General features: G+C 34.8%; 1 protein-coding gene and 1 long non-coding RNA gene across 2 annotated transcripts; both read left to right on the forward strand.

Annotated features, from left to right (window-relative positions):
* The first annotated feature begins 1,438 nt into the window (after positions 1-1,438).
* On the forward strand, positions 1,439-2,363 carry LOC131929406 (merozoite surface protein 9-like). Its single transcript, XM_059285583.1, has 2 exons — positions 1,439-1,495; positions 1,719-2,363. Exons 1-2 carry the CDS (start codon positions 1,485-1,487, stop codon positions 2,128-2,130), a joined length of 423 nt encoding a protein of 140 aa, XP_059141566.1. The 5' UTR covers positions 1,439-1,484; the 3' UTR covers positions 2,131-2,363.
* A 16,880-nt stretch (positions 2,364-19,243) lies between these two features.
* Positions 19,244-20,917, forward strand: LOC131929413 (uncharacterized). Its single transcript, XR_009383965.1, has 3 exons — positions 19,244-19,321; positions 19,901-20,454; positions 20,829-20,917. It is a non-coding gene; the product is annotated as an uncharacterized LOC131929413 (long non-coding RNA).
* The last annotated feature ends 6,093 nt before the right edge of the window (positions 20,918-27,010 follow it).

Consider the following 27,010-nt stretch of genomic DNA (forward strand, 5'->3'; position numbering starts at 1 on the left):
GGTTTTACTAGAAGAATATTTGATATTTGTCCTGAAGATTTTGTAGACTTTAAGGATCTTTTTGAGTCTGAATTAAACACTGGGGATACAACAGAGCCAGATGAAGTTACAGAAGTGGTTGATGGAACAAATAGCGACAGTTTTCAGCCGTCTTCCAGCCTCAACAATGAAGGTAACATTTTTTTGAGATAAAGCTTAAAACATTAGCAAATATATCTATTAAAAATGCTATGTTGATATATCCTTGACTTTAAAGGATTTAATTTTTGTTATTAATTTATTAATATAGAGGAAACTATTGATAATGGAATCAAACACTAGATTTAAATTGTGTGTATTTAGGTGTCAATTTACCTGCAAATGTATCCGAAGAAGAAAGGGATGCAGTAGAATATGGTATGTCTATTTATTTATTTATGTATTTTATATAATTATAGTATAAATTGTTTAGAGATGTTTATAGAGACATATAATCGTTAATGCGTAATTAAAGAAAATGTTTTCATTCCTGTTTTTAGACAAATATGCTCGTTGAAGCGTATAATTGAAGAACATGTTTTTAGTCCTCGCTATTCTCAACAGGTCACCATGAATCGACGGAACGTCACAGTGAAGACAACATGGATGATGATGTAACATCTTCAAACTTGCCAGTTGAAGGTAAAAGTATATCCGAAATTGATTAATGAAATATTTTAAAACGATAAATATGTAGAGCTCATCATAAGGCTTTATTGAACTTAAGCCCAAAATAATTTCTTAAAATATATTTATAAGTATAAACGTATAGATCTAAAATATTTTTTGGATAACAAGATACCATGATTTATTAAAACGTTACAAGTTTATACAGTATATAAAATATCATACCCTACACTGCATACTTTATGGCATAGCCAATATCCACAAGCCCTAGCTAACATTAACCTGCCCTAAATAAAATCCACATGCCATATTTTACATTCCCTTATGCCTTAGTCAACTTTACCTAAGTCCCAGCAAATATCATAATCGACATCCTCTTTACCCTACCCTGGTTAGCCTAACGCAATTGTTTCACTTTATGTATATACTATATACAATACAAATTTATTCTGGTTTCTAATTATCGCCTTTGCATGTACTTCAGTTACAGCAAATTTCAACGAGAATCGAGAGCTTACCCAGCAACTGTTTTACGGTAAGTATGTTATTATATCTAGTATTCACAAAATGTATTAAGAAATGACTTGTGTGAGGTACTAGCACCATCTACTTAGCTGTTATATTGTTGAATTGATTTGTTGTTGTTGGATGACAGATAAATTACACCACGTCTTAAATAGTAGAGATATTTTATTAGACCCACTAGGTCGTTTTTTTCACGTTGATAAGTGTGTACAAAAAGGGCGATACACTAATTGACCTGCATTTTTTCACACACAGGTACGGATGTCCAAGCTCAAGAAGAGGCCACAGACAGAATCCAAAACCAGAACATCGAGATGGAGCCTCAGTAATTTAATTTAAATTTTTAAATTGAACAATAATTAGATCTGTCAGACAGTTGATAATTTACATTACTGGTTCCCACTCTATGAGACGTGACTTAAGGGTGGCGTGACAGGATTTCTTATGGGTCACCAACTCATTAATTTATCTAAAATTAGTGCTTTAGACCGTTTAATTTTATTTTCTTATAAATTCAAATAAACTTTTTATTTTGTTAACACTAACAGGCCTCAGACAGAGGATTTCGCTGACACAGAAAGGAAAAGAAATTCTCATCCATCTACACAGGTTACACACGGATGTAGAAACTTAAATAAAAGACGACGGTTTGGTGAGATTTATGAACTGGAAGTAGATGAACGAAAAATGATACTGGAAAAACACAAGCTTTGGATGAGAGAGAAAGAAGAAAAACTAAAGCAAAGAACAGAGAAACATTATGTGGAAATGCAATTGAAGAAACAAAAACACGAACAGAGAATGAGAGAAAGAGAAGAGAAACTGAGAATGAAAATAGAAAGACATGTGCTAGAGCAGAGACTTTTAGAACAGAAGCTCCACAAGGAAGAAAGTAAAGGGATGTTGACATCAAGCCATGAGATACTGGATGTAGCAGGACCCAGCTACATACAGCTGTAGGTCAAGGCGTGATTTTCTTTATGGTTTTGTTGGGCTGTCTTGGCCTGTCATACTAAAAAAATACTGTCATTTTTTAATGTTATATTCGATTATTCATATACTCTTCCTGTCAATCGGGACAGTTATTCTTAATCTTTTTTAGAGAATGATCTAGAAATAAATTGTGTCATCTCTCACAGATAGTATAAACATATTTAAAAGTCTATAAAATATTTATCTTTTTTAAAAATTATTCCGACTTCCTTACGTATTATAATGAATTAAAATGTTATATTCTATGAATTTAAATTTGAATGTTTTTTTTTTAATTTCTACTATCTGTTAAATTGGTTAGTTATTTTAACTGTTATCAAAGTAAGATTTCCTCTCATAAATTTTCTTTGGAAAAGTATAATAATTTAGATTATAAACTCCGCTTAAAAATAACAAAATATGTTAACTGCAGAACGCCGGAAACAATAATATTACTTTTGTATGTGTTTTATATGCACTGTTGTAGGCTATAGCAATATTTTTTATTGGTTTTAATATTGTTTTTTTTTACTTTTTTTGTTTGATTTATAATAGGTTTATATTTTCAAATAGTAAATTATGTTTTTTTTTAAAATAATTTTTTTTTATTTAAAACATGCATTTAAAGATAAAAATATATAAAGTATTTTATTATTTATATGTTATACATAGTCCATTATATTAAATTGTATCACCAAAGGCACTGTTAAAAAAAGAATAATTTATATTTTAATTTTTTTAAAATGCATTTTTTTCTTTCTGTTTTTGTCATGATCCTAGACCTAGAGTAACAAATATATTTCTTACAATTTAATTAATTAAAAAATAAAAAGTAAAAAAAAAAAATAGTTCCACTTCACAACCTATTATTTTAGTGTCCCGTGAAAGAAGTCGTGCAAGGGACATTATTCAGTTGGCTGAATTCAGCCAAATATTAATTATTTAATTTTAAAAATAAACTTATACTTTATTATATAGAAAATTTTTAAAAAAAAAATTTTTTTTTTTATAATGGCAACAAGAGTTGGTATGGAGGTCTTTTCTCACATTGATCGTTGTTAAACTGCAAAAAACAACGAATAATTCTACAACGAATAATAAAAATGTAATCTTAGATAAATGTCGGCGTGATGTAAAGTGTGGACGTAATTTCACCAGAAGTGTTATTGAGAATAATTAGTGATGTTTTTTTTTTTTAAATTCGTAAAATAATAATGTTTCTGACAAGTTACTTTTGATGCTAGTACTTATTTTTCCCGGTATTGGCGATGTGCATTTTTAGGTTTAGGCTGGGAAAAGTTTTGCCAATGGTCAACTTTGAATACATTTGTTGACTTTGTAACATTCCTCACTGTTATGTGCATGCGTCTTAATGCTAGTAATAATTTTATTTACCTAATATTTATTTCCAGCTCACGTATAATCATATATAATCGGAAGACATCATAGAGAGGTATTGTACTTAATGATTTATGTTTATAACTAGAAAAAATGTTGTATGTGTCATACACCATAAAGACTAAATTGTACCGCAAGTAAGAAATAAAAAACCACTGACATTTTACATCGCCAAACATGTTTATTTGTTATTATAATATAGCAATAGTATATGTAAAACAACTAATGAATTGTATTTTCTTTTAGTAACACAGTAACCGCATTCGGATTTTCAATTGAATGTTATTGTAACTTCTTTTGGTTTCGGTTGACATCAAAGTTAAAATAAGCAATTATTAGTATTGATTAGAAGTACTATCATTGAATTTTGTGTGTTGAAACATTGATGTAGGATAAGTGATAACATTTGTAACATATACTTTTAAATATTTTGTTTAACTATATTGATTAAAAATATCATATTCTCAAATATATGGCAATGTGTAATTAATTTTTTCTTTTAGTATAGACAGTATAAGGGACTGATAAAGATAAGTTTCTCTATTGCTCTCACCTTCGTATAAGTATTCATATCAGTTAATCATCAGTGCAAAGTGAACTGTTGTTTATTTATTAATAGACCAGAAGGATCGTTCGCTTGAGTTCAAGGTTTGTTTCCGAGTATAAATTTTAATCTTTAATTCAACAACTGGCTTAATTATTCTTTAGAGCAATCGTGTTATTAAAGTCACTTACAATGGGTTGTCTTAACTGTCATAGTCAGCCATTGGACATTGTTTTCATCCATTCTAGAATTTGTACAGCACGGTGCAAATATCCATAATATGATATTGTAACAAGGAGTAAAATGCAACGTGATGAGGAATGAATTTAAGATACCACAAAATATTATTTAGACCTAAAATAATAATTTTTCAAATTTTGATTTTATTTGAAATCCAATTTAAAACATAATGTGCACGAGTTACAGAAATATTCTTAACTTTTCAAAGGCGAGTAAACATCAAGAATGACTTTGACCCCAGAAATGTGTTTGCAAAGATAACAGCAAAACTTTTACGTCCTATTCAAACTTCAAAAACGTTTTCCGTTAATTTAATGATTGAAGAAGGAATGAACATGGGTCTTAAGTGATCGACAGTTGAAGAATGATTTTTAATGCGAGACCACACCATGCTTGACCACGGCAAAATACTGAAGTTACGTAGTCTATTTTAGCCTATGGTGTAGTAAATGCTGTCTATTCTAGTCTCTGCCTTGACCCATGCAGTAGCAAGGCCATAGACCGGGGCAAAATAATGTGCCATTCTTGTCCATAACTTTAGCGACGTTAGGAAAATTAAGCCGCCTCGGGCTAGTCCTGACAATTCTATCCCTTCATATGCCGAATACACCGAAAAAGATTAGCTCAACTTCGCCTGCCGTTTTGCAAATTTAACCGCAAATCAGAATTGGTGAAAACTCTTGTAAAACTCATGCCTAAATTATCAGGTTTACGGTTACACATAGCGAACGGGGTGTAAGTGTTGTATAGATATTTTAGAGAAGACACTACAGAATCAATAAACCATGTTGACACTGTGGTACACAGATGTTCTCTGACCTACACGTTATACACATGTGTACTGATAGCGCACTATAATGCTGCACACCTTCTTGTATTTTTTGTTAGCGGGTATTTTATAAGTACGACGTTATTAGAGGGATATCATGTTTATAGAGAGCCCATAACCAATATTTGAGCAGTATGTGATACATTTTCTTTTATCAATGATGCGTAGATACGGCGGCAGCAGTATTTCGACAGCTATTCCTGAACAGATCGAGCATTGTGAAAACGATGAGCAATCATCTCTTTTTTATATAAAACGACATGAGGCCGCCAAAGAAAGCTACCCCACATTTATCGGTCTCCTGAAATTTTCCCTGCAGTCCAGTAATTGGTTCAACCAAGCTGTTAATTAAGATCTGCGTGGGTAGGGGTCAGACAAAAGGTAGCACCCTGGTCCTTAGAGGTTGGGGTTAAAGATAGGGCCGGCAATCTTAATTCGTAAAAAAACAAACCAGCAAGCAATACACATTTTAAAACCGGTGAAAGGGGGACAGTTCCTCAAAATATGATGGACGCAGATGAAAGCTGCGATAAGAACAGCTGTAACGCGATATACTTAGCTTTTCTGAAAACCAACATAACACATCAGGATTTGAGACTCATCGCGACATTCAAGAAAAATATTATATCCATCGATTTGTAAGGAAATCACTGCGTCACTTTACAAATAGCCCGATCCAGCTGCTTACAAACGGAATCAGAGGCCATTTAAAATTAATAAATAAGCTTTAGATTTGGTCTATCAAGTTATAATTTATATACGTTCACGTTGATGTTTGACTTTGGAAAATTTTGTCATTAATGTGTGAAACGCTATTTACTCGAATTCTTGTGGACACATTGTATTTTTATTTCCTTCTGGTATAGGAATAAATCACAGGTTTTCCAAAACGTGAGCTGGCCCCATACAGTTTTCCAAGTGAAAGGCACAGACTCTTCAAATCTAGTCCAACACACCAAACTACGCGTCAAAATGTTACCAATCGTGTAGTTTTAGATGTGTGCCTTGTTTACCAGAAGTTTAAATAAAGGTGAGCAATGTCGGCACTTCATTTCTTGGATCTTAGTAGTTAGGACGCGGGTTTGTCCACACTACCAATGGGCATACCTGGGCATGCTGTAAGCTTTGGTTTACGCATTTCACCTGTCTGGGGAGTCGCGGGACTCTAGTGGGGCCACCTGTTACATTACTGCATGGGTGATGGGTGCAATCCCTGGTTAGATTTAGTCATCGAATGTAGTAGCAAGATTTATCCCTAACGTTGTTTGCACTTTTGAACAACTATAGGGGCCAGGCTGCTCACAAGTGATGCGCTCAGGATGACACTACCACTGGTGGTTTCAGTAGTAATCCCCACTTCCCCGTGCAGCACACACAATAAGCGGATCCCAGGTGTAAAGATAATCACTGGGGATCTCGGGGCGCTAAATCACATATTTCCGATGGGCGCCGCCACCACAATATTTAAACAAATGTTAGGTCTATAACAGAAACTCTTGCGGGGCTGTACTCAATAGCTTCCCAAAGTTTCACGGCGATCGGATGAATGCTGTCGTAATGCATACAAGACGCAAACATGTTTTTCACATGTACAACTGTATCTGTCTTGCTCACGAGTTTGATAATCTTCTGACTTAAGGGCCATTCACAAATGGTGTCATGGTTTTTTTAAACGAGTTAAAAAAGCCAGACCCTCACACCTAAATGACGTCATTTATTAATAGTAATTGACTATAAATAATGATTCAATTTACTAATAAGTAACCTATTCAAATAGGTATTCAAATATTCAAAATAATCTGACCTTCCGTGTTTTGTGAATTAGATTCATCAAATACTATGCAAGTAAATTAAAATCTGCTGACCAGTTTGGCAAATGTTATAGAAATGTGGTGAATACACGGTTAGAACGTTCACAAACGATACATTTATCTATTGGATAATTGCGAGGTTAAGAAAAGGGGTGGGATGGGGGTCGGCTCGGAAAGAAACTGGAAGGGGACAACAAAGCACCTATGTACGTCATCATCGTCAGAATTTTGGGATGGTTTTCCAAAGCCTATTATAAAACTTACTTAAGGGAGATTCAAAGTATATACGTTTACTATCACATTTCTTGTAAAAGCAAAAACATGTAAACGTACATAACTCGTTGTTTTAATTATGTGTAGAATACAGAATAGTACAGGATAAAAGTTATACCAATATTGCAGAAATTTTTTACCTTGAAAAATATACAATGGCCTTCGGACCCATAACCAATGCCACAAAAAGTACCGTACATCACGAAAGCCAACTACATATCTAGCGGCATCTCGAGCAATGGAAACTTCAAAGAATTTTGCCGGCGACAGCGTGTGTTTGATTATTTAGGGGCTAAAAAACTTGACCTTGACAATTGTTAAAAAAATACAATTATAAACTTATAAACAACATTTTTTATATGGAAATATTTTGGCGACAATTTTCGAGCCCCTATTTGGTCCCCACCCAAGTGGCGGAACTAGGAAAAAAAGGTACCCCGTAAATATTTGTTTGATCCTCCTATATATATATATGTATATATAAATATATATATATATATATATATATATATATATATATATATATATATATATATATATATATATATATATATATATATATAGTAGCCTGTTTCACTTAATTTTAAATAATGTATTTCCTAATTGAGTAATTTAATCTATTTAATTACAAAGATAACCATCTAGAGACAACAAGCCAGACAAAGATAATTATGTCAAAACTCATTTCGGACCTTAAATCTTCGTGCTTTAAAAATGTTTGTATAGCATTTCGTGTTTGCCAAATTGTGAGAAGAAAATTTTCCAGTCAGGCTAGTTCACCTTAATAGTAGCGACGGCCATCGCGGTAGGTACAAAGTTCATGTGATGTGTCGACTGTAAAATAGTCCAAATTATTTCTTCTTTATACTGTATCAGACATTGCATATTAAAACACATGACTATTTCTGAAACTACTGCTTTCAAACTACTGAGAGAGATTTTAAACACTTTCAGTACTACATTCAATATTTATTTATAACGGATTTTTAAAACAAAAATGTTTAGAGAACGATTATCATCTCTTAGTAATCGAGCATTTGACACCACTGTGCAGGTAAGATACAATGTGTGTAAACAAATGTGGCCAACAACGCCCATTTGTGTTATTTGTTTTGTGACATTTTTAAAATATGCTCATAATCAGCCTATACTAATTTAGAATAGAAATGTATTGAGAGTTCAACTATAGGTCATTTATATGACTGTTCCAAAAATCTTGTCACATTTTCAGATAGGATTATTTAGCGTGTATATAATGTATCATCTGTCACAGAAATTTATGGATTTCGTTTTCAATATTGAGTGTTAAGCAGAGGCGTAGCCACCCTTCCCGGCGCCCGGGGACAAACCTTCGATTTCCACCCCCCCCCCCTCGAACTTTCGATTTGCAACCCCCCCTCAAAATTTCGGTTTGCACCCCCTTCCCTCAAACTCTTGATTTGTTTTTCCAACCCATTTTGGCGCCCCACCTAAGGTCGGCACCCGGGGACATAATCCCCCCCCCCCTTGCTACGCCTCTTGTGTTAAGTAAATTTTAGATAGCTATTGGATTATTGCCAGCATGAACTCTCACCCACACACAGTTTTTCCCCTCTCTTTCTCTCTCTCTCTCTCTCTTTTGATATATATATATATATATATATATATATATATATATATATATATATATATATATATATATATATATATGTTACGGTCAAAGCCCGAAGTGCGGCCAAAGCGCGGATTGGCCGGCCAATCCGCGCATTGGCCGGCTCTCTTGGCCAAAGCCCGAAGAACTTAGCACTTGGATCGTATTTCGTACATTGGCCGGCCAATGCGCGCACTGGCCGGGACGTACTGGCCAAAGTCCGAAGCGCTTAAACTTGACAGCGTATTTTGTACATTGGTCGGCCAATGCGCGCACTGGCCGGGATGTTCTGGCCAATTTTCTATCTAGAGTAATTTGTGATCGCATTTTCATTATTCTGGGTGCGCTCTCATTGAGAGTGACGTATTGTTTAGCTCTTGTTTGTATAGCATTCAATATGCAAGGCGACATGGATCCAAAAAGGCCGTCAGACCATGAGACAGACATATCAAATGGCTGTCAAAAGAAGAAAATGTAAATCCATGTTAGTCTCCATATATGGGCTCTCGATAAAATAGTTACTGAGGAAGATCTTGAGAACATTGAACAAGAAATGGAGGTTGCCATAAATGCAACGACATCCTCAGCTAACACATCTACTGCTTTGGCGGAACGCCCAGACCAGTTGCGTGAAAATAATGTGGCCAACAGATTCTATATAGCTTGTGAAAAACAGTGTAGTGCAGCCCATGTCCATGCTTTTTGGGAATACCCAACGAAGCAGACGAAGGGTACGGAGGGAACATTACCTGCAGATTGTGTCACAACAAACAAGATATCATGGAACACAGATCAGCAGCTCATACTGGCTTGCAAACTCAAGGTGCTAAGATGCTTAAAACATTAAATACAAAATTTAAAGATGGTGAAGTGGGTGACAATGTACGCATCCGTTTTCAAGATGTTGACAGAGGTCACAGTGATCCCCGAAGCGTGATTGCAGTTGTCATGAGCGTCGAGGGCGGTTTCTACAAATTAGGAACGGAACATGGTGTTCTAAAACAACTGTATGCTAGAAGTGAGTTTTCAATTCTTCACGAAAAACTGCCCTTTTTGTCGTCAGTTGGCACTGAGGAAAATTCACTACGAACCATCGCATCTTCACAATCATTGACTGGGGGCCAAGGCTACACACGCTGCAATTGCACAACTAAGTGGACAACAAATCGCTGCAAGTGTAAAAATAACAAGCTGCTATGTAATTCTAAATGCCATAAAAAATCAACTTGTTGTAACAAATGATGATATTGATAGATTGAGACTATAGTACAATAAAAAATTTGAATGTTTCTGTCATTTACTTTAATTAATAATCAATAAAGACTTAATTTCATAATCCTTACGGCATAAAAAAAAAAACCAAAATCTGCTCATGATCTTCTAATTCGGACTTTGGCCGGTCGCCCCTAGCCAGATGGTCTTCTAATTAAGACTTTGGCCGGTCCACCATGGCCAGTCTGCGGACTTTGACCGACCTATGGGGGGCGATATTGGCCAATGCGCGGATTGGCTGGCCAATCCTAGCATTGGCCGACTTCGGGCTTTGACCGTAACATATATATATATATATATATGTTACGGTCAAAGCCCGAAGTCGGCCAATGCGCGGATTGGCCGGCCAATCCGCGCATTGGCCAATATCGTCTTCCATTGGTCGGCCAAAGTCCGAAACTTTGCTTGATTTCGGCCTTTGGCCGGCCAATCCGCGGACTGGCCGTGGTGGACCGGCCAAAGTCTGAAATAGCTCTTGATTTCGGCCTTTGGCCGGCCAGTCCGCGGATTGGCCATGGTGGACCGGCCAAAGTCTTAATTAGAAAATCATCTGGCTAGGGACGACCGGCCAAAGTCCGAATTAGAAGATCGTGAGCAGATTTTGGCTTTTTTATGCCGTAAGGATCATGAAATTAAGTCTTTATTGATTATTAATTAAAGTAAATGACAGAAACATTCAAATTTTTTATTGTACTATAGTCTCAATCAATCAATATTATCATTTGTTACAACAAGTTGAACTTTTATGGCATTTAGAATTACATAGTAGCTTGTTATTTTTACACTTGCAGCGATTTGTTGTGCACTTAGTTGTGCAATTGCAGCGAGTGTAGTCTTGGCCCCCATTCAATGATTGTGAAGATGCGATGGTTCGTAGTGATTTTTCCTCAGTGCCAACGGGCGACAGTGAGAGCAGTTTTTCGTGAAGAATTGAAAACTCACTTCTAGCATACAGTTGGTTTAGAACACCATGTTCCGTTCCTAAATAGTAGAAAGCGCCCTCGACGCTCATGACAACTGCAATCACGCTTCGGGGATCACCGCGACCTCTGTCAACATCTGGTATACGGATGCGTACATTGTCATCCACTTGAGCTTGTTTAAATTTTGTATTTGATGATTTAAGCATCTTAGCACCTGAAATTTGAAAGCTAGTATGAGCTGCTGACCTGTTGTCCATGATGTCTTGTTTATTGTGACACAATCTGCGGGTAATATTTCCTCCGTACCCTTCGTTTGCTTCATTGGGTATTCCACAAATAGCATGGACATCGTTGTCACAGGATCCACAAGAATAAGCTGCACTACAATGTTTTTTCACAAACTATACATAATGTGTTGGCCACATTATTGCCACGGCAGCATATGTGTTAGCTGAGGATGTCGTTGCATTTATGGTAACCTCCATTTCTTGTTCAATGTTCTCAAGATCTTCTTAAGTAGCTAACTTATCGAGAGCCTCTCTTGGTAGATTTGAGTGCTAGTCTCACTTTTGCTTTGCATCCAAACAAGGCTTCGTATGGCGATTGTTGGATTCCTTGATGAAAATGAGCTGATTCATCTGTCTGCATCCATGTCATCATCACGTCTTGAACATCTTAGTTGGCACGTTCTACTGAACATTGGCTTTGGCTATGCCTGGTTTTCTGTGAACTAGTTTAAGTTCAGGCCACTGGTTCTTTAGTTCAGAATTAACTTGATTCACAAATTCTTTTCCATTAGGATTTGGATTATTTATTTTGGCAGCCATCTGGTATGTCTGTCTCTTGATCTGACGGTCCTTTTGGTCCATGTCGCATTGCATATAGTATGCTATACAAACAAGAGCCAAACAATAAGTTACTCACAATGAATCCGCACCCAGAATAATGAAAACGCGATTACAATTTAGTCTAGATAGAACATTGGCCAGGACATCCCGGCCAGTGCGCGCATTGGCCGGCCAATGTACAAAATACGCTGTCAAGTTTAAGCGCTTCGGACTTTGGCCAGTGCGTCCCGGCCAGTGCGCGCATTGGCCGGCCAATGTACGAAATACGCTCTTAGTGCTAAGTTCTTCGGGCTTTGGCCAAGAGAGCCGGCCAATGCGCGCATTGGCCGGCCAATCCGGGGTTTGGCCGCACTTCGGGCTTTGACCGTAACATATATATATATATGTTACGGTCAAAGCCCGAAGTGCGGCCAAACCCCGGATTGGCCGGCCAATGCGCGGATTGGCCGGCTCTCTTGGCCAAAGCCCGAAGAACTTAGAACTAAGATCGTATTTCGTACATTGGCCGGCCAATGCGCGCACTGGCCGGGACGTACTGGCCAAAGTCCGAAGTTTTTAAACTTGACAGCGTATTTTGTACAACGGCCGGCCAATGCGCGCATTGGCCGGGATGTCCTGGCCAATGTTCTATCTAGACTAAGTTGTGATTGCGTTTTCATTATTCTGGGTGCGGTTTCATTGTGAGTAACGTATTGTTTAGCTCTTGTTTGTATAGCATTCTATATTCAAGGCGACATGGATCAAAAGGGCCGTCAGACCATGAGACAGACATAGCAGATGGCTGTCAAAAGAAAAAAATGTAAATCCATGCTAGTTTCCATGTATGGGCTACAATTGTATGTGACAGCCTCCTCCATGATGACGAGGTGAGACAATCATCAAAGAACAAAATCAAAGACAATCGGCGTCACCGACCACGTGCAACAAGACGGAACGTTCAAAAGACTTATCCGCGTTCCTTGTAAGTTCCAAACCTTTGATATTTAAAGAATTTAACTCAAGATGCCAAGTAGATCTTATTGATATGCAAAGTAACCCAAACGGCAAATACAAGTTTATACTCAGTTACCAGAATCATTTAACCAAGTTCATATTGCCGCGAGGTTTGGAAATCAAAAGAGCAGAAGAAGTTGCTTACCAGCTGCTGGATATCTTCACGACTATTGGTGCCCCAAGTGTGCTTCAATCAGATAATGGAAGAGAATTTGTGAATCACGTTATTTTTGAACTAAAGAACATGTGGCCTGAACTTAAACTAGTTCACGGAAAACCATGGCATAGCCAAAGCCAAGGTTCAGTCAAACGTGCCAACCAAGATGTTCAAAACATGATGATGACATGGATGCAAACAAATGAATCAGCTCATTAGGCTGAGAGTCTCAAATTCATTCAATTTATGAAAAATCGTTCTTTTCATCAAGGAATCCAACAATCACCATACGAAGCCTTGTTTGGATGCAAAGCAAAAGTGGAACTTAGCACTTCAAATCTACCAAGAGAGGCTCTCAATAAAATAGTTACTGAGGAAGATCTTGAGAACATTGAACAAGAAATGGAGGTTGTCATAAATGCAACTACATCCTCAGCTAACACAAAACATCTGCTGCCGTGGCGGAACGTCCAGATCAGTTGTTTGACAATAATGTGGCAAACAGATTCTGTATAGTTTGTGAAAAACATTGTAGTGCAGCTCATTCTTGTGGATCCTGTGGCAAAGATGTCCATGCTATTTGTGGAGTACCCAATGAAGCAGACGAAGGGTACGGAGGGAACATTACCTGCAGATTGTGTCACAACAAACAAGACATCATGGAACACAGGTCAGCAGCTCATACTGGCTTGCAAAATCAAGGTGCTAAGATGCTTAAAACATCATATACAAAATTTAAAGATGGTGAAGTGGGTGACAATGTACGCATCCGTGTTCCAAATGTTGACAGAGGTTGCGGTGATCCCCGAAGCGTGATTGCAGTTGTCATGAGCGTCGAGGGCGGTTTCTACAAATTAGGAACGGAACATGGTGTTCTAAAACAACTGTATGCCAGAAGTGAGTTTTCAATTCTTCACGAAAAACTGCTCTTATTGTCGTCAGTTGGCACCGAGGAAAAATCACTACGAACCATCGCATCTTCACAATCATTGACTGGGGGCCAAGGCTACACTCGCTGCAATTGCACAACCAAGTGCATAACAAATCGCTGCAAGTGTAAAAATAACAAGCTGCTATGTAATTCTAAATGCCATAAAAGTTCAACTTGTTGTAACAAATGATAATATTGATTGATTGAGACTATAGTACAATAAAAAAATTTGAATGTTTCTGTCATTTACTTTAATTAATAATCAATAAAGACTTAATTTCATGATCCTTACGGCATTAAAAAACCCAAAATCTGCTCATGATTTTTTAATTCGGACTTTGGCCGGTCGTCCCTAGCCAGATGATCTTCTTATTAAGACTTTGGCCGGTCCACCATGGCCAGTCCGCGGACTGGCCGGCCAAAGGCCGAAATCAAGAGCTATTTCAGACTTTGGACGGTCCACAATGGCCAGTCTGCGGATTGGCCGGCCAAAGGCCGAAATCAAGCAAAGTTTCGGACTTTGACCGACCTATAAGAGGCGATATTGGCCAATGCGCGGATTGGCCGGCCAATCCGCGCATTGGCCGACTTCGGGCTTTGACCGTAACATATATATATATATATATATATATATATATATATATATATATATATATATATATATATATATATATATATATATATATAACGGACATGTATAAATGATTTGTTGCAAATTTCATGCATTCACTTGTAAGAAATTCATTATTATTGTCTCACTTGCTGCGTTGTTGTTGCTTATATTTTTCCGGTTTAAATTCCTCTTGTAGTTTTCAATCGACAGATTAGTAATTTCGGATTTTCCTTTTTTGACAGCCCAAGGCGCCTATTGTTAGTGCACAGCTATCGGCCTGTTAAAATATAGGCCAACAACGCTACATTCCTAAAAGAAAATCTTTGTTATGTTAGTGGACAACAATCTATTAAGTTTTAGAAATAATTTGTTTTTAAATAAAATTAAAGGTATGTACATTTTGTTTTACGTTTTAAATCACTAGATATATTTATTTAAACGCTTGATTAAAAATAAAATCTGAAATTTAAATCAACAGGTGAATTGTATTATTAATTAAATTAGGGATTTTGGTAAAAAAAAAAACACTAAAAATTACATATTCTTGTAGAGCTCAACTATATGAAAACTAAACAAAAAAGATTTTCTGTCTAGCTCAAATAGTGTTTTTTTAGCGAATTTTTTTGTGAGGGGTGGAATCCCCTTGCTTTTGCATTGGCCAATTGTGACAAGTGATGGTATACCTGAATAAATTGAGCATAGTTATTTTACTTGCAGTTGTATTTTGTTCATATTTGCAGAGTTTAACTAGAATGATATGTAGAACTCGTAAATGCTGTTGAAATGAATAAAAAATAATACAGAACTTATATTTTTGTGTTGGCTTCCTCCCATAACCCCAAAAAACTGTGTGCTGCGCAAATATGAAAATGTTTCTAAAGCCATATTTTATATAAATACAGCAAATGAAAGAACTACAAAGTTAGAAATCTAAAGTAAATGACTTGAACACTGTTATGTGCATATAATTGCCTCATTATTTTGGGCAGGTGAAGTAGAGTCCATCTTTAAGCCATTTTGTTATAAAACTGCTGCGCAAATATGAAAATGTTTCTAAAGCAAAATTTTATATAAATACAGTGAATGAAAGAACTCCATAGTCAGAAATCTAAAGTAAATGACTTGAACACTGTAATGTGTCTATAACTGCCTTGTTATTTTGGGCAGGTGAAGTAGAGTCCATATAAAAGTCATTTTGTAATAAAATTTGAAGTTATCAGATCAATGTTTTTATGTGTGAATTGTGTATGGATTCTGATTTTCAGCATATAACTATATCTAAGGGTAAGTAGAACTTGAATACTTAAAATTACAGTTAGCACAATGCTAGTGTATAGCAACAGACAGGTAACCTAGAATAGATCTAGGTCTGACTCTTGTCAGTCTAGTCTGACAAAATTAGATTTTAGGAAAAACATATTCTGCAAAACTAGAACTAGAGCTGAAAAAATTAAAGATGGGTATGTAAATATATTTTGAAATAAAAAAATTAGATTTGTTTGCACATGCCATAAGAATGCTGTTATTAGTTGATCAAACTTAAAGGCCGGAAGATCGGGATGAAAAAATATAACAATGGTGGCAGCGTGACCAGGGGCGTAGCGAGGGGGGGGGGGGCGGGGGGTGCGGACCGCACCGGGTGACACCATTTAGGGGGGTGACACCAAGGCAAAAAATAGCAAAATATATAGAGAAAAACTCGAGGGGGGGGTGCAAATCGAAAGTTTGAAAGTTTGTCCCTAGGAAGGGTCTCTATGCCTCTGGGGGGTGACACCATTAAGTGCCGCACCGGGTGACACCCGACCTCGCTACGCCACTGAGCGTGACCTACATACAGTGACTACGTTCGGAGCAGATTAACTAATGTTGGAGTCAAAATATCCAAAAACAAATTTCATTTCCACATACTTAAGATATGTCTGATCAGTAATCTACAATTATTTCAAAAATTAAAAATGTAAAGAACTATTTTGTCTGGTCTAATTAAAAAGTATTCGAGGCATCGTGTTTTCAATAATAGTAATAAGTAACTGGCAGTTAGCGGACATCGTTTAACGTTAAAAGAAGCCTGCGCTTATATTCTAATACTTATAAGGGAAATTCTATATAACACTACGGGGGATGACAACTCGGGATATAGACATGATTTTAAATCCATTTTTATACAGCTCAAACTTTTTAAAAGTAGTATAAAATCTCGTAGAAAAAAAAGAATAGCGCACCAAGTGAACGACAAACAATATGTGTATAATAGTGCGGAATATTATTATTACTTTATAAATTCATATGGGGGTCATCCATAAATGACGTCACGCTTAAATATTTTTACACCCCCCCCCCTCCGTCACACATCGTCACAAAAATCCAGACCCCACCCATAAAATAACTTCACGCCTCAGCCTACAACCCCCTCAAAATTTACTATTCGCAAATGCATTGTGTTGATCTAACTAAGGTATTGTAGGCCTATAGTTTTAACCCTAAAATACACACATTCAGGTTCAGGGACATTTAAGTGGTATTTAAAAAAAATTATGTAAAGACTATCACCTTATATGTTTATTTTAAACAACGTGTGAATACAATATTAAAAAGGGTATTTCTGTTTTAAATATCTATTATTAAATTATTTATCATTTACAACAGTTGGCTATCGAGTATCAAGTTGATGTTTGTTGTTAAACGTAAAATGTTTAAGACCGACGGACGGACGCACGGAGGGACGGACACACAGAAAGAGAGACAGGCTGGGCAAGGGACTAGGCTAGGTTAGGTTAGGTTAGGTTAGGCTAGGCTAGGTTAGGTTAGGTTAGGTTAGTTTAGGTTAGGTTAGGTTAGGTTAGGTTAGGTTAGGTTAGGGTTTGGTTAGGTTAGGTTAGGTTAGGTTAGGTTAGGTTAGGTTAGGGTAGGGTAGGGTAGGTAAAGTTAGGTTAGGTTAGGTTAGGTTAGGTTAGGCTAGGTTAGTTTAGGTTAGGTTAGGTTAGGTTAGGTTAGGTTAGGTTAGGTTAGGTTAGGTTAGGTTAGGTTAGGTTAGGTTAGGTTAGGTTAGGTTAGGTTAGGTTAGGTTAGGTTAGGTTAGGCAAGGTTGAGTTAGGTTAGGTTAGGTTAGGTTAGGTAAGTTAGGTTAGGTTAGGTTAGGTTAGGTTAGATTAGGTTAGGTTAGGTTAGGTTAGGTTAGGGTAGGGTAGGTTAGGTTAGGTTAGGCTAGACTAGGCTAGGTTAGGTTAGGTTAGGTTAGGTTAGGTTAGGTTAGGTTAGGTTAGGTTAGGTTAGGTTAGGTTAGGTTAGGTTAAGTTAGGTTAGGTAAGTTTGGTTAGGTTAGGTTAGGTTAGGTTAGGTTAGGTTAGGTTATGTTAGGTTAGGTTAGGTTAGGTTAGGTTAGGTTAGGTTAGGTTAGGTTAGGTTAGGTTAGATTAGGTTAGGCTAGGCTAGGTTAGGTTAGGTTAGGTTAGGTTAGGTTAGGTTAGGCAAGGTTGAGTTAGGTTAGGTTAGGTTAGGTTACGTTACGTTAGGTAAGTTAGGTTAGGTTAGGTTAGGTTAGGTTAGGTTAAGTTAGGTTAGGTAAGTTTGGTTAGGTTAGGTTAGGTTAGGTTAGGTTAGGTTAGGTTAGGTTAGGTTAGGTTAGGTTAGGTTAGGGTAGGTTAGGTTAGGTTAGGTTAGGTTAGGCTAGGCTAGGCTAGGCTAGGTTAGGTTAGGTTAGGTAAGTTTGGTTAGGTTAGGTTAGGTTAGGTTAGGTTAGGTTAGGTTAGGTTAGGTTAGGTTAGGTTAGGTTAGGTTAGGTTAGGTTAGGTTAGGTTAGGTTAGGTTAGGTTAGGTTAGGTTAGGTTAGGTTAGGTTAGGTTAGGTTAGGGTAGGGTAGGTTAGGTTAGGCTAGGCTAGGCTAGGCTAGGTTAGGTTAGGTTAGGTTAGGTTAGGTTAGGTTAGGTTAGGTTAGGTTAGGTTAGGTTAGGTTAGGTTAGGTTAGGTTAGGTTAGGTTAGGTTAGGTTAGGTTAGGTTAGGTTAGGTTAGGTTAGGTTAGGTTAGGTTAGGTTAGGTTTGGTTAGGTTAGGTTAGGTTAGGCAAGGTTGAGTTAGGTTAGGTTAGGTTAGGTAAGTTTGGTTAGGTTAGGTTAGGTTAGGTTAGGTTAGGGTAGGGTAGGGTAGGGTAGGTTAGGTTAGGCTAGGCTAGGTTAGGTTAGGTTAGGTTAGGTTAGGTTAGGTTAGGTTAGGTTAGGTTAGGTTAGGTTAGGTTAGGTTAGGTTAGGTTAGGTTAGGTTAGGTTAGGTTAGGTTAGGTTAGGTTAGGTTAGGTTAGGTTAGGTTAGGTTAGGTTAGGTTAGATTAGGTTAGGCTAGGCTAGGTTAGGTTAGGTTAGGTTAGGTTAGGTTAGGCAAGGTTGAGTTAGGTTAGGTTAGGTTAGGTTAGGTTACGTTAGGTAAGTTAGGTTAGGTTAGGTTAGGTTAGGTTAGGTTAGGTTAGGTTAGGTTAGGTTAGGTTAGGTAAGTTTGGTTAGGTTAGGTTAGTTTAGGTTAGGTTAGGTTAGGTAAGTTTGGTTAGTTTAGGTTAGTTTAGGTTAGGTTAGGTTAGGTTAGGTTAGGTTTTGAACAATAAACAGGCTAGTCATGCCTAAGGTAGTTTTAAAAAAGATTTTTTTCTATTACAGGAAATTGAAGTAAAAGTTTAAAAAATGGATCTCGAAAGCGAATTTGGAGAAGATACATTGCCGCATTCAACATGGGGTAAGATGTATATATATATATACATATATATATATATATATATATATATATATATATATATATATATATATATATGTATGTATATATATATATATATATATATATATATATATATATATATATATATATATATATATATATATATATTTATTTATTTACATTTATAGTAACGCAAGAGTAAAACCAGCTAGCATTTTCACAGTAGCGCTTAACCAAAACTCATAATAGCTTAGTATGTTTCACAATTACCGGTGCTGAAAAATTAAATCTTTATAAATAAACAGTTTTTATCTGTCATAAAAGAATATCTACCTCCACAATGATCAGCCTGTTCACCGATTTACAAAAGTAAAATCGGAAATGTAACAAACTAACTTTTTCTAAAAAGAGTTAGCATTTATTTTGTAAAGAAGAATATACTAAAGGGGTGCAATTATATAATTAATGTGCTTCTGTAAATTCAAAGATTCGTGTGTGTTCACAATGGTACTTTGCAGTACAGCAACAGTATGCATTATAGGATTTTCTAAATTTAAATAAAAATAAAAAATATATAACTATTGTCTTTTACATTTGTAGACTTCGGAAAAGAGCTGCCATATTCTAAAAACTCCGAAAGCCAGGAAGCATCGAGTGATGAATTTACCCAAATAACACCAGGACACGCTGTCGCTCAAGAAGTTTTAGTAGAGGACTTAAAATGTTTAAACTTATCGGAAGCTTCTTTCGAAGCCGCAGCTCATATTGTAAGAGAAAAACAATATATTTTTGGAGACATTGAGCAAATTATTTGTAAACGGAAAAATGGCACTATTCAAGAATACATAATGTGTTGTTTAGAGACTTTCAAGAAGAAAACGTTGGTACCAGTAATGTTTGATAGCGTTTAAAAAGGGAAAGTGTTGAGTGAGTTTTTGTTTCACCTCAACATAATCCCAGAATCTGTAGCTGAATATCTTCGAGCAGCTGTAGATCAAGTAGCAGATTGTGTCAAAAATGTACACGAGTTGTGGAGTTATTTGTGCTCCTATAGTGTAAAATGCACAAGAAAGCTGGCGGAATATGTTGACGTTTTTTCATTTATGATTGAGCATATAAAGAAATTTACTTTCGTGAATCATGATGAATACATGGTAAATAAACTTTTACTTTTTAACAAGTCATATCAAAACCTAACACGTTCATGTGTAAAAATATTTATTAGCTATATTTTAAACATGCAATGACATTTCTACATATTTATAGTTATTAGTTGTTCACTAATTGATACTTTTGAAGTAATGATAAAGACAAAAACCTTAGGACGGATAGATACCTATCAATGTGTGTTGGGATACATAAAAATTCACCAATAATTTATCTGCTCCAATGACACACACACTTATACATCGGTAAACGCAATTAATTATTCGGAGAAACCAATGCGTAAAGTTTAAATTTATAAAAATTTACACAGACAGCCTTTACATGTATTATTTTAATCACTCTACCCCCTTCCTCCTACTAGCCAGAATTTTGGATTATCTACAAAATGCTGAAGGCAAAAGATACTGAAAAGCAAGAGGCGCTTTATGGTATCATTGGTGATTGGCAAATTTATTTTGGACATGGTTGGTATTGAGCTTACAACATTGTATCAGTCTCTTTATTTTAACATATATATAGTATAGGAGAGGTAATCGTGCATAAAAATTAAAAATTTATATATATATATATATATATATATATATATACACACACACACACACATATATATATATATATATATATATATATATATATATATATATATATATATATATATATATATATATATATATATATATATATATATATATATATATATATATATATATATATATATATATATATTATAAGTTAACCTTGTTTAAGCTGAAAACGAGACTGAAGAAAGAGTAACCGACCTGTCTATTTGTCTAGAAACTACGTAAGTTTGTTTTAGTATTTACAATTTCTAGTTAATAATACGGATGAAAAAGCATGTTTGCAACAATCTTAAAATATGAACTTTGAGAAATTATTTAGAAATATGTTTAAGTAGGCCTTTATAAGTGTTATAACTTATTTCTAAATTGTTCAGATTTTATGCATTGATTAATAATTAAATCATTTGTCGCAATCAAGGAAAATAATTTAGAAATAGATTAACTGGTCTGTCTGCGTAAATTGTATGACGTATGTAAAAAATCAACGTTTAACTTATTTTAAAAAGACATAATTAGATACATTGTTACGTTCTCGTATACGAAGTATAGAGAAAGTATTGTAATCAAACAAAAAAATATCGAGATTTTTACAAATCTTGACGTTTTACACCTGAGTCGAAAAAAACATAGGTGTGCAGTTTTGTCCGTATGTGTGTGTTTGTGTGTGTGTGTTAATGTATGAGTGTCTGTAAACACGATAACTTAAGTACCATTACAGCTAGGTTGATGGAATTTCATATATAAGTATTATATCTGGAAAAGGAACTTATTCTACTTTCAATTTTTCAAAAGCCTATAACTTGAGTACTGTTTCAGATAGATAAATGAAATTTCACATTAAAGTAAAAGACTAAACTCCCGGTTTATTTGATCAATCATCATTTTCAACAACAAAAGTTATGGTGTGGATTAATTACCTATCAAATCTTTCTATTTAACTTTCTTGTATACAGAGTATAGAGGAAGTATTATAATCGTGATATAAAATCACATGAAATTTTAACAGTTTTCGTCGTTTTACACCTCAGTACTTTATCGTATACGGAGTATAGGGGACTTATTTTAATCGGGCAAGAATTATAAATGCAGGTTTATCAAAATTTTGGCGTTCTATGCGTAATCGAGTCGGAAAAACTGGGCTTTGCAATTCTGTCAGAATGTCTGTATGTATGTCTATGAACACGATAACTTGAGTACCGCTGAAGCTAGGTTGATGAAATTTGATGTATACGTATTATATTAAATTTGTAGCTCAGTATCAACTTTTGAGCGATTTTCAGTAACCGGAAGTGGAACTTATTCTACTCTTTATTTTTCACGCATAAATAACACATATATTTTCCTGCATTATGTCTAATTTTGAGTAATTTACGTTGACCGGAAGTAGTAATTGACGCTTTTTCTGTTTTCTCAACAAAAAAAGCAATAAAAAACTCGTACTTATATTATTCTGCACTATTATACACGTATTGTTTGTCGTTGGCTTATGCGCAATTCTTGTTTCTACGAGATTCTATTCTATTTTTTTAAAAAGTTTAAGTTTGTACAAACTGATTAAAGATCCCGGTTTATTATATATTTATATCTAACTAACAAGGTTTGCTAATCTTTAAAAATATGACACAGTTTGTTTATGTTACTTATATATATATATATATATATATATATATATATATATATATATATATATATATATATATATATATATATATATATATATATATATATATATATATATATATATATATATATATATATATATATATATATATATATATATTAGCCGTCCCGGTCAGGTCCTACACTAGCCTTTGTGAAAAACCTACATGTAAAGGGCTGTGACTTGTGTGTTGATAAGCAGCATATACCCGGCATTGCTCGAGTTTAGGAAAGATATTACATTTCAAATTAAATGTCTATATGTCTATATGTAAATATGTAAGTTTGAGAAAAAATATATACATACCTAACCATAGCCACTACCACCCAAAACGACAACCAAAACGACAAACGTAAACATACATGAACAAACATAAACAAACATAAATACCAATACAAAAAACTCAAACACAGAACAAACAAATCACATCCTCAAACATAAATATAAAACCACCCTCACCGTAATCTCAATTTTGCAACTAGTCTCATCTTAGACAAAGGTGCATTTGTATATTGTAGATCACACAGACTAAGTCTAAACCTACATCTACAACAAAACCTGTTTTCTACATTTAGACACTAAACCTGGCTCAATATAATATCAATTTTCAATTAACTGAAATTTCAACCCCTTTATATTAGACTTCTCGCTAGGCCTGCCCATATTACTCATACAACGTCGCTTCACCTAGAACTAAATGAGCAGCAGAACTGTAGATTATTTTATTAAACTTTTACTATTTTTAAAATTTTAAATCTCTTTAATGACATTTGTCTTAATTATACCTACTTATGTTCATATTTTAAAGTTTTACAATATTATTAATTCTGCTTCAGCGCATTCTGAGTATTTTTTTATAAACTATTAAAGAGGCTATAGTATGGTTTAATTTTTGGTTTACGTGTTGTATTCAATAGAATTAAAAGTTTTATCGGATTTAAGATTGGCATGTTTAGGCTTTGGTTAAGTTTAGGTTACATTTTTAAAATAATTTAAAAAAAAATAATGTCCTCATCGCCGAAAAGATTTATGAAATAAGCTGTGAAAAATATCCTTTCTTTTCTCTAATTGGAAATAGCACTTTATTTAAAATTATGTTAGACCTAATACTTTTTGCGAGGGGTATATACTACTAGTTTTAATGATATGTTAGTAAACAATTATTAATTTATCATGATAATAAAATTTTAACATGTTTATACAGCTGAGAATGAGTAAAATTACTATTTTAAAAACTTATCTATTGATTTTTCATGCTTGAAGATCGAATACAGCGGAACATAAACGTATCATCGGAAAAAGAAAACTTCCCCTAAATAAACATGTTGAACAGTTGAAAAGAAATTTTAAAAAGTATACTTTGAGAGAAACAGCTGGAATACAATTGCAGGCACAAAAATTACAATTGGAAATACAAAGTGTTCAATTGGAGAAAGATATATTAGATCTAGAACTAAAGAAAAAAGAGCGCGAACAGATACTCAGAGAACAGGAAGAAAATCACAAAGTAGAAATTGAACTTAGAAAACAACAAATAAGAGAAAGAGACGAAAGACTTAACATGGATAAAGAACGACATAAACTAGAAATGCGACTTATGGAACAAAAACTACATGAAAATGAACAAAATAAAAATTTGTTCACAGATATGAGTGATATATTTAATGATTCAGAAGAAAACTGTTCTAAAATGTAGACACGCTTTAGATTACGTGGGATAATAGTTTCAGTTTTTTTTGTTACCTCAGTGTATAGCAAACGTGCTTTCGATCAATCATTCTTTGATTGAAATTTTTGGCAGATTGAAGACAATCTAAACTTTAAACGATACTTGACTTCCGCTGTAGTAATTGCAAAAAATGATGTTGTATACAGCAAAAATAGCATTTTGTGAAGTGTTATAATTTAGACGTTATTTAAAACTGTACTATTGCTTCCGAAAAGACAATACTCTTGAAATGCGTAGGCCTACAGTATGACATGTATTAACAAACAAAGATTGATATTGATAACATGTTTATAATAACCTTTTTCATTTGTATCATACCAAATTTAATGATTCCATTATCTTCGTCAATATAACAGTAGCTTTTATATATTATGTTTTTGTTACAACTGTATTTACTCTTTTACCTAACATTAAGACATTCGAATGCAGCTTGCTTTGTTTTTGTTGTAAAAATATATTTAAAATATTTTTTTCGGGAACAGTTGTTTATAAAAAATCAATAATACACAAATAATTACTCTTTGAATCATTTTAAAATGGACATATTTGAACTCAGAATTTCAATATATTTTATATCTATATATATAATTATGCACAGAATAAGAACATTGCAGAGAAAAACACATTTATACAAGCAGTTCTAAATGCAAATCCAGTGTTTCTTCTAGACTTTTTTCTCCAGGGGGAAACTTAAAATTTTCGAAGAACCGAATTCTACAACCGAATATCTTTTTCTTAAGTTACTAAGATGTAGTGGTCTAGCGGTAGAGAGCAGAACTGCTAACCCGTAAGTCCCGAGTTTGAATCCCGGTTCAAGCCATAAGACCGTCCCTGAGTCCACCCAACTCTGATGGGCATAGTGCTGACCACACTATCTCTTCATATGCTGAGGTCACAGAAGCAATTGAACTCTTCTTTACTTGCGCTATCAACCGTCTGGTTTGAAAGGGAACTATACTTTACTTACTACTAAGTTGCTAATTTCTGTTTTTACATGACTTCTCAAGTATAGCACTTTTCTAGAGAATAAACATTTTAAACGAAAATAATTTTTACTTCATAAAAAATTGGAATTAGTATTCCATAAATATAATTTGCTGTATGAGTAATGATTTGGACTGAAATGAAAACAATGTTTATCTGATCAATAAGATGTATTTCATAAAGTTGTTTTACTTACTGATTTCAATATACATATAGAAAAATGCAGCCTATATTTAAATACAATACTTAAGCAAACAGAATATGCTACTGAACATAAATGTTTCTGATATTTTGAATGTAAAATGTGTTTGTGTCATATGGAATAAAAAAAAACATTTTACTTAAAATGTATTTCTTATTGTGATATGTATTATTAACATTAGAATTGCAGTTTGTGCTGCGTAATGTGTAGTATTTGTATATATATTATGTTCTACAAAAAGTAGAAGTGGTTCATTTCACAACTTTATTTACAATAGTTAAATCCACAATGAATAGTTCATTTCAGTAACAAAACATCCACCTTTTGATATAGCACAAGATAAGAATCACAAGAATAATATTGGATACAATTTAAGTTCTAACAGTCAAAACACACAGCTTCCCCCTGCATTCATCTAGGCAGCCTCCCGAATATATCATTTACCCCGATTATATAGCCCTACATTCATTCTCTTCCGTCAGTGAGCGATCTCAAAAAAGGATACAAAATACAGTGATTGATCGCTCACACAATCGCTTCCGATGGCCAGGTATTCAACCATCATACACGTTTCACTCCAAATTCAATTCACCATAATACAGTCTGTTTCAAGTATGTTAAATGCAATGGTAATATTTGTTACTTTAGATTTAAGATACTATTATTTAATTTGATTCTGGTCATTATAATTACATTGTTTTGCACGATGTATTAAACATTTGAAAAATAAACCAAGCAGCAAAATGTTTTTCTTGACGACTTATTTTTTGTTGTTGAAATTTTATGTTAGCATTGTTATACTATCGATGGTGGCACGGGCTTTTTTCCGATGCCCTGATGACATAATTTCCCAGGAAAGTTCAGGCACATAATCATGCTAAGCTTTAGGTCAACCTCGATCGTATAGCCCATTATTGCCGGAGGTGATTCTTGGGGGATCAACGTGGAGAAGACGATATAATCGTTGTTCACTACGAGAACAGATTAAGATCACAGTTCACAATCGTGGACAGTCTTGAACTGCATATGGCGACTTATTACGTATTATTATTATGTTCCGGTTCATGTTCCTGTTCCTGTTCCTGTTTATGTTTATGTTTATGTTTATGTTCATGGTCATGGTCATGGTCATGGTCATGGTCATGGTCATGGTCATGGTAATGGTAATGGTAATGGTCATGGTCATGGTCATGGTCATGGTCATGGTCATGGTCATGGTCATGGTCATGGTCATGGTCATGGTCATGGTCATGGTCATGGTCATGGTCATGGTCATGGTCATGGTCATGGTCATGGTCATGGTCATGGTCATGGTCATGGTCATGGTCATGGTCATGGTCATGGTCATGGTCATGGTCATGGTCATGGTCATGGTCATGGTCATGGT

The sequence above is a fragment of the Physella acuta genome, unplaced genomic scaffold (genome assembly GCF_028476545.2).
Source record: "Physella acuta isolate Inbredline_101_S28 unplaced genomic scaffold, ASM2847654v3 ptg000094l, whole genome shotgun sequence".
NCBI lineage: Eukaryota > Metazoa > Mollusca > Gastropoda > Physidae > Physella > Physella acuta.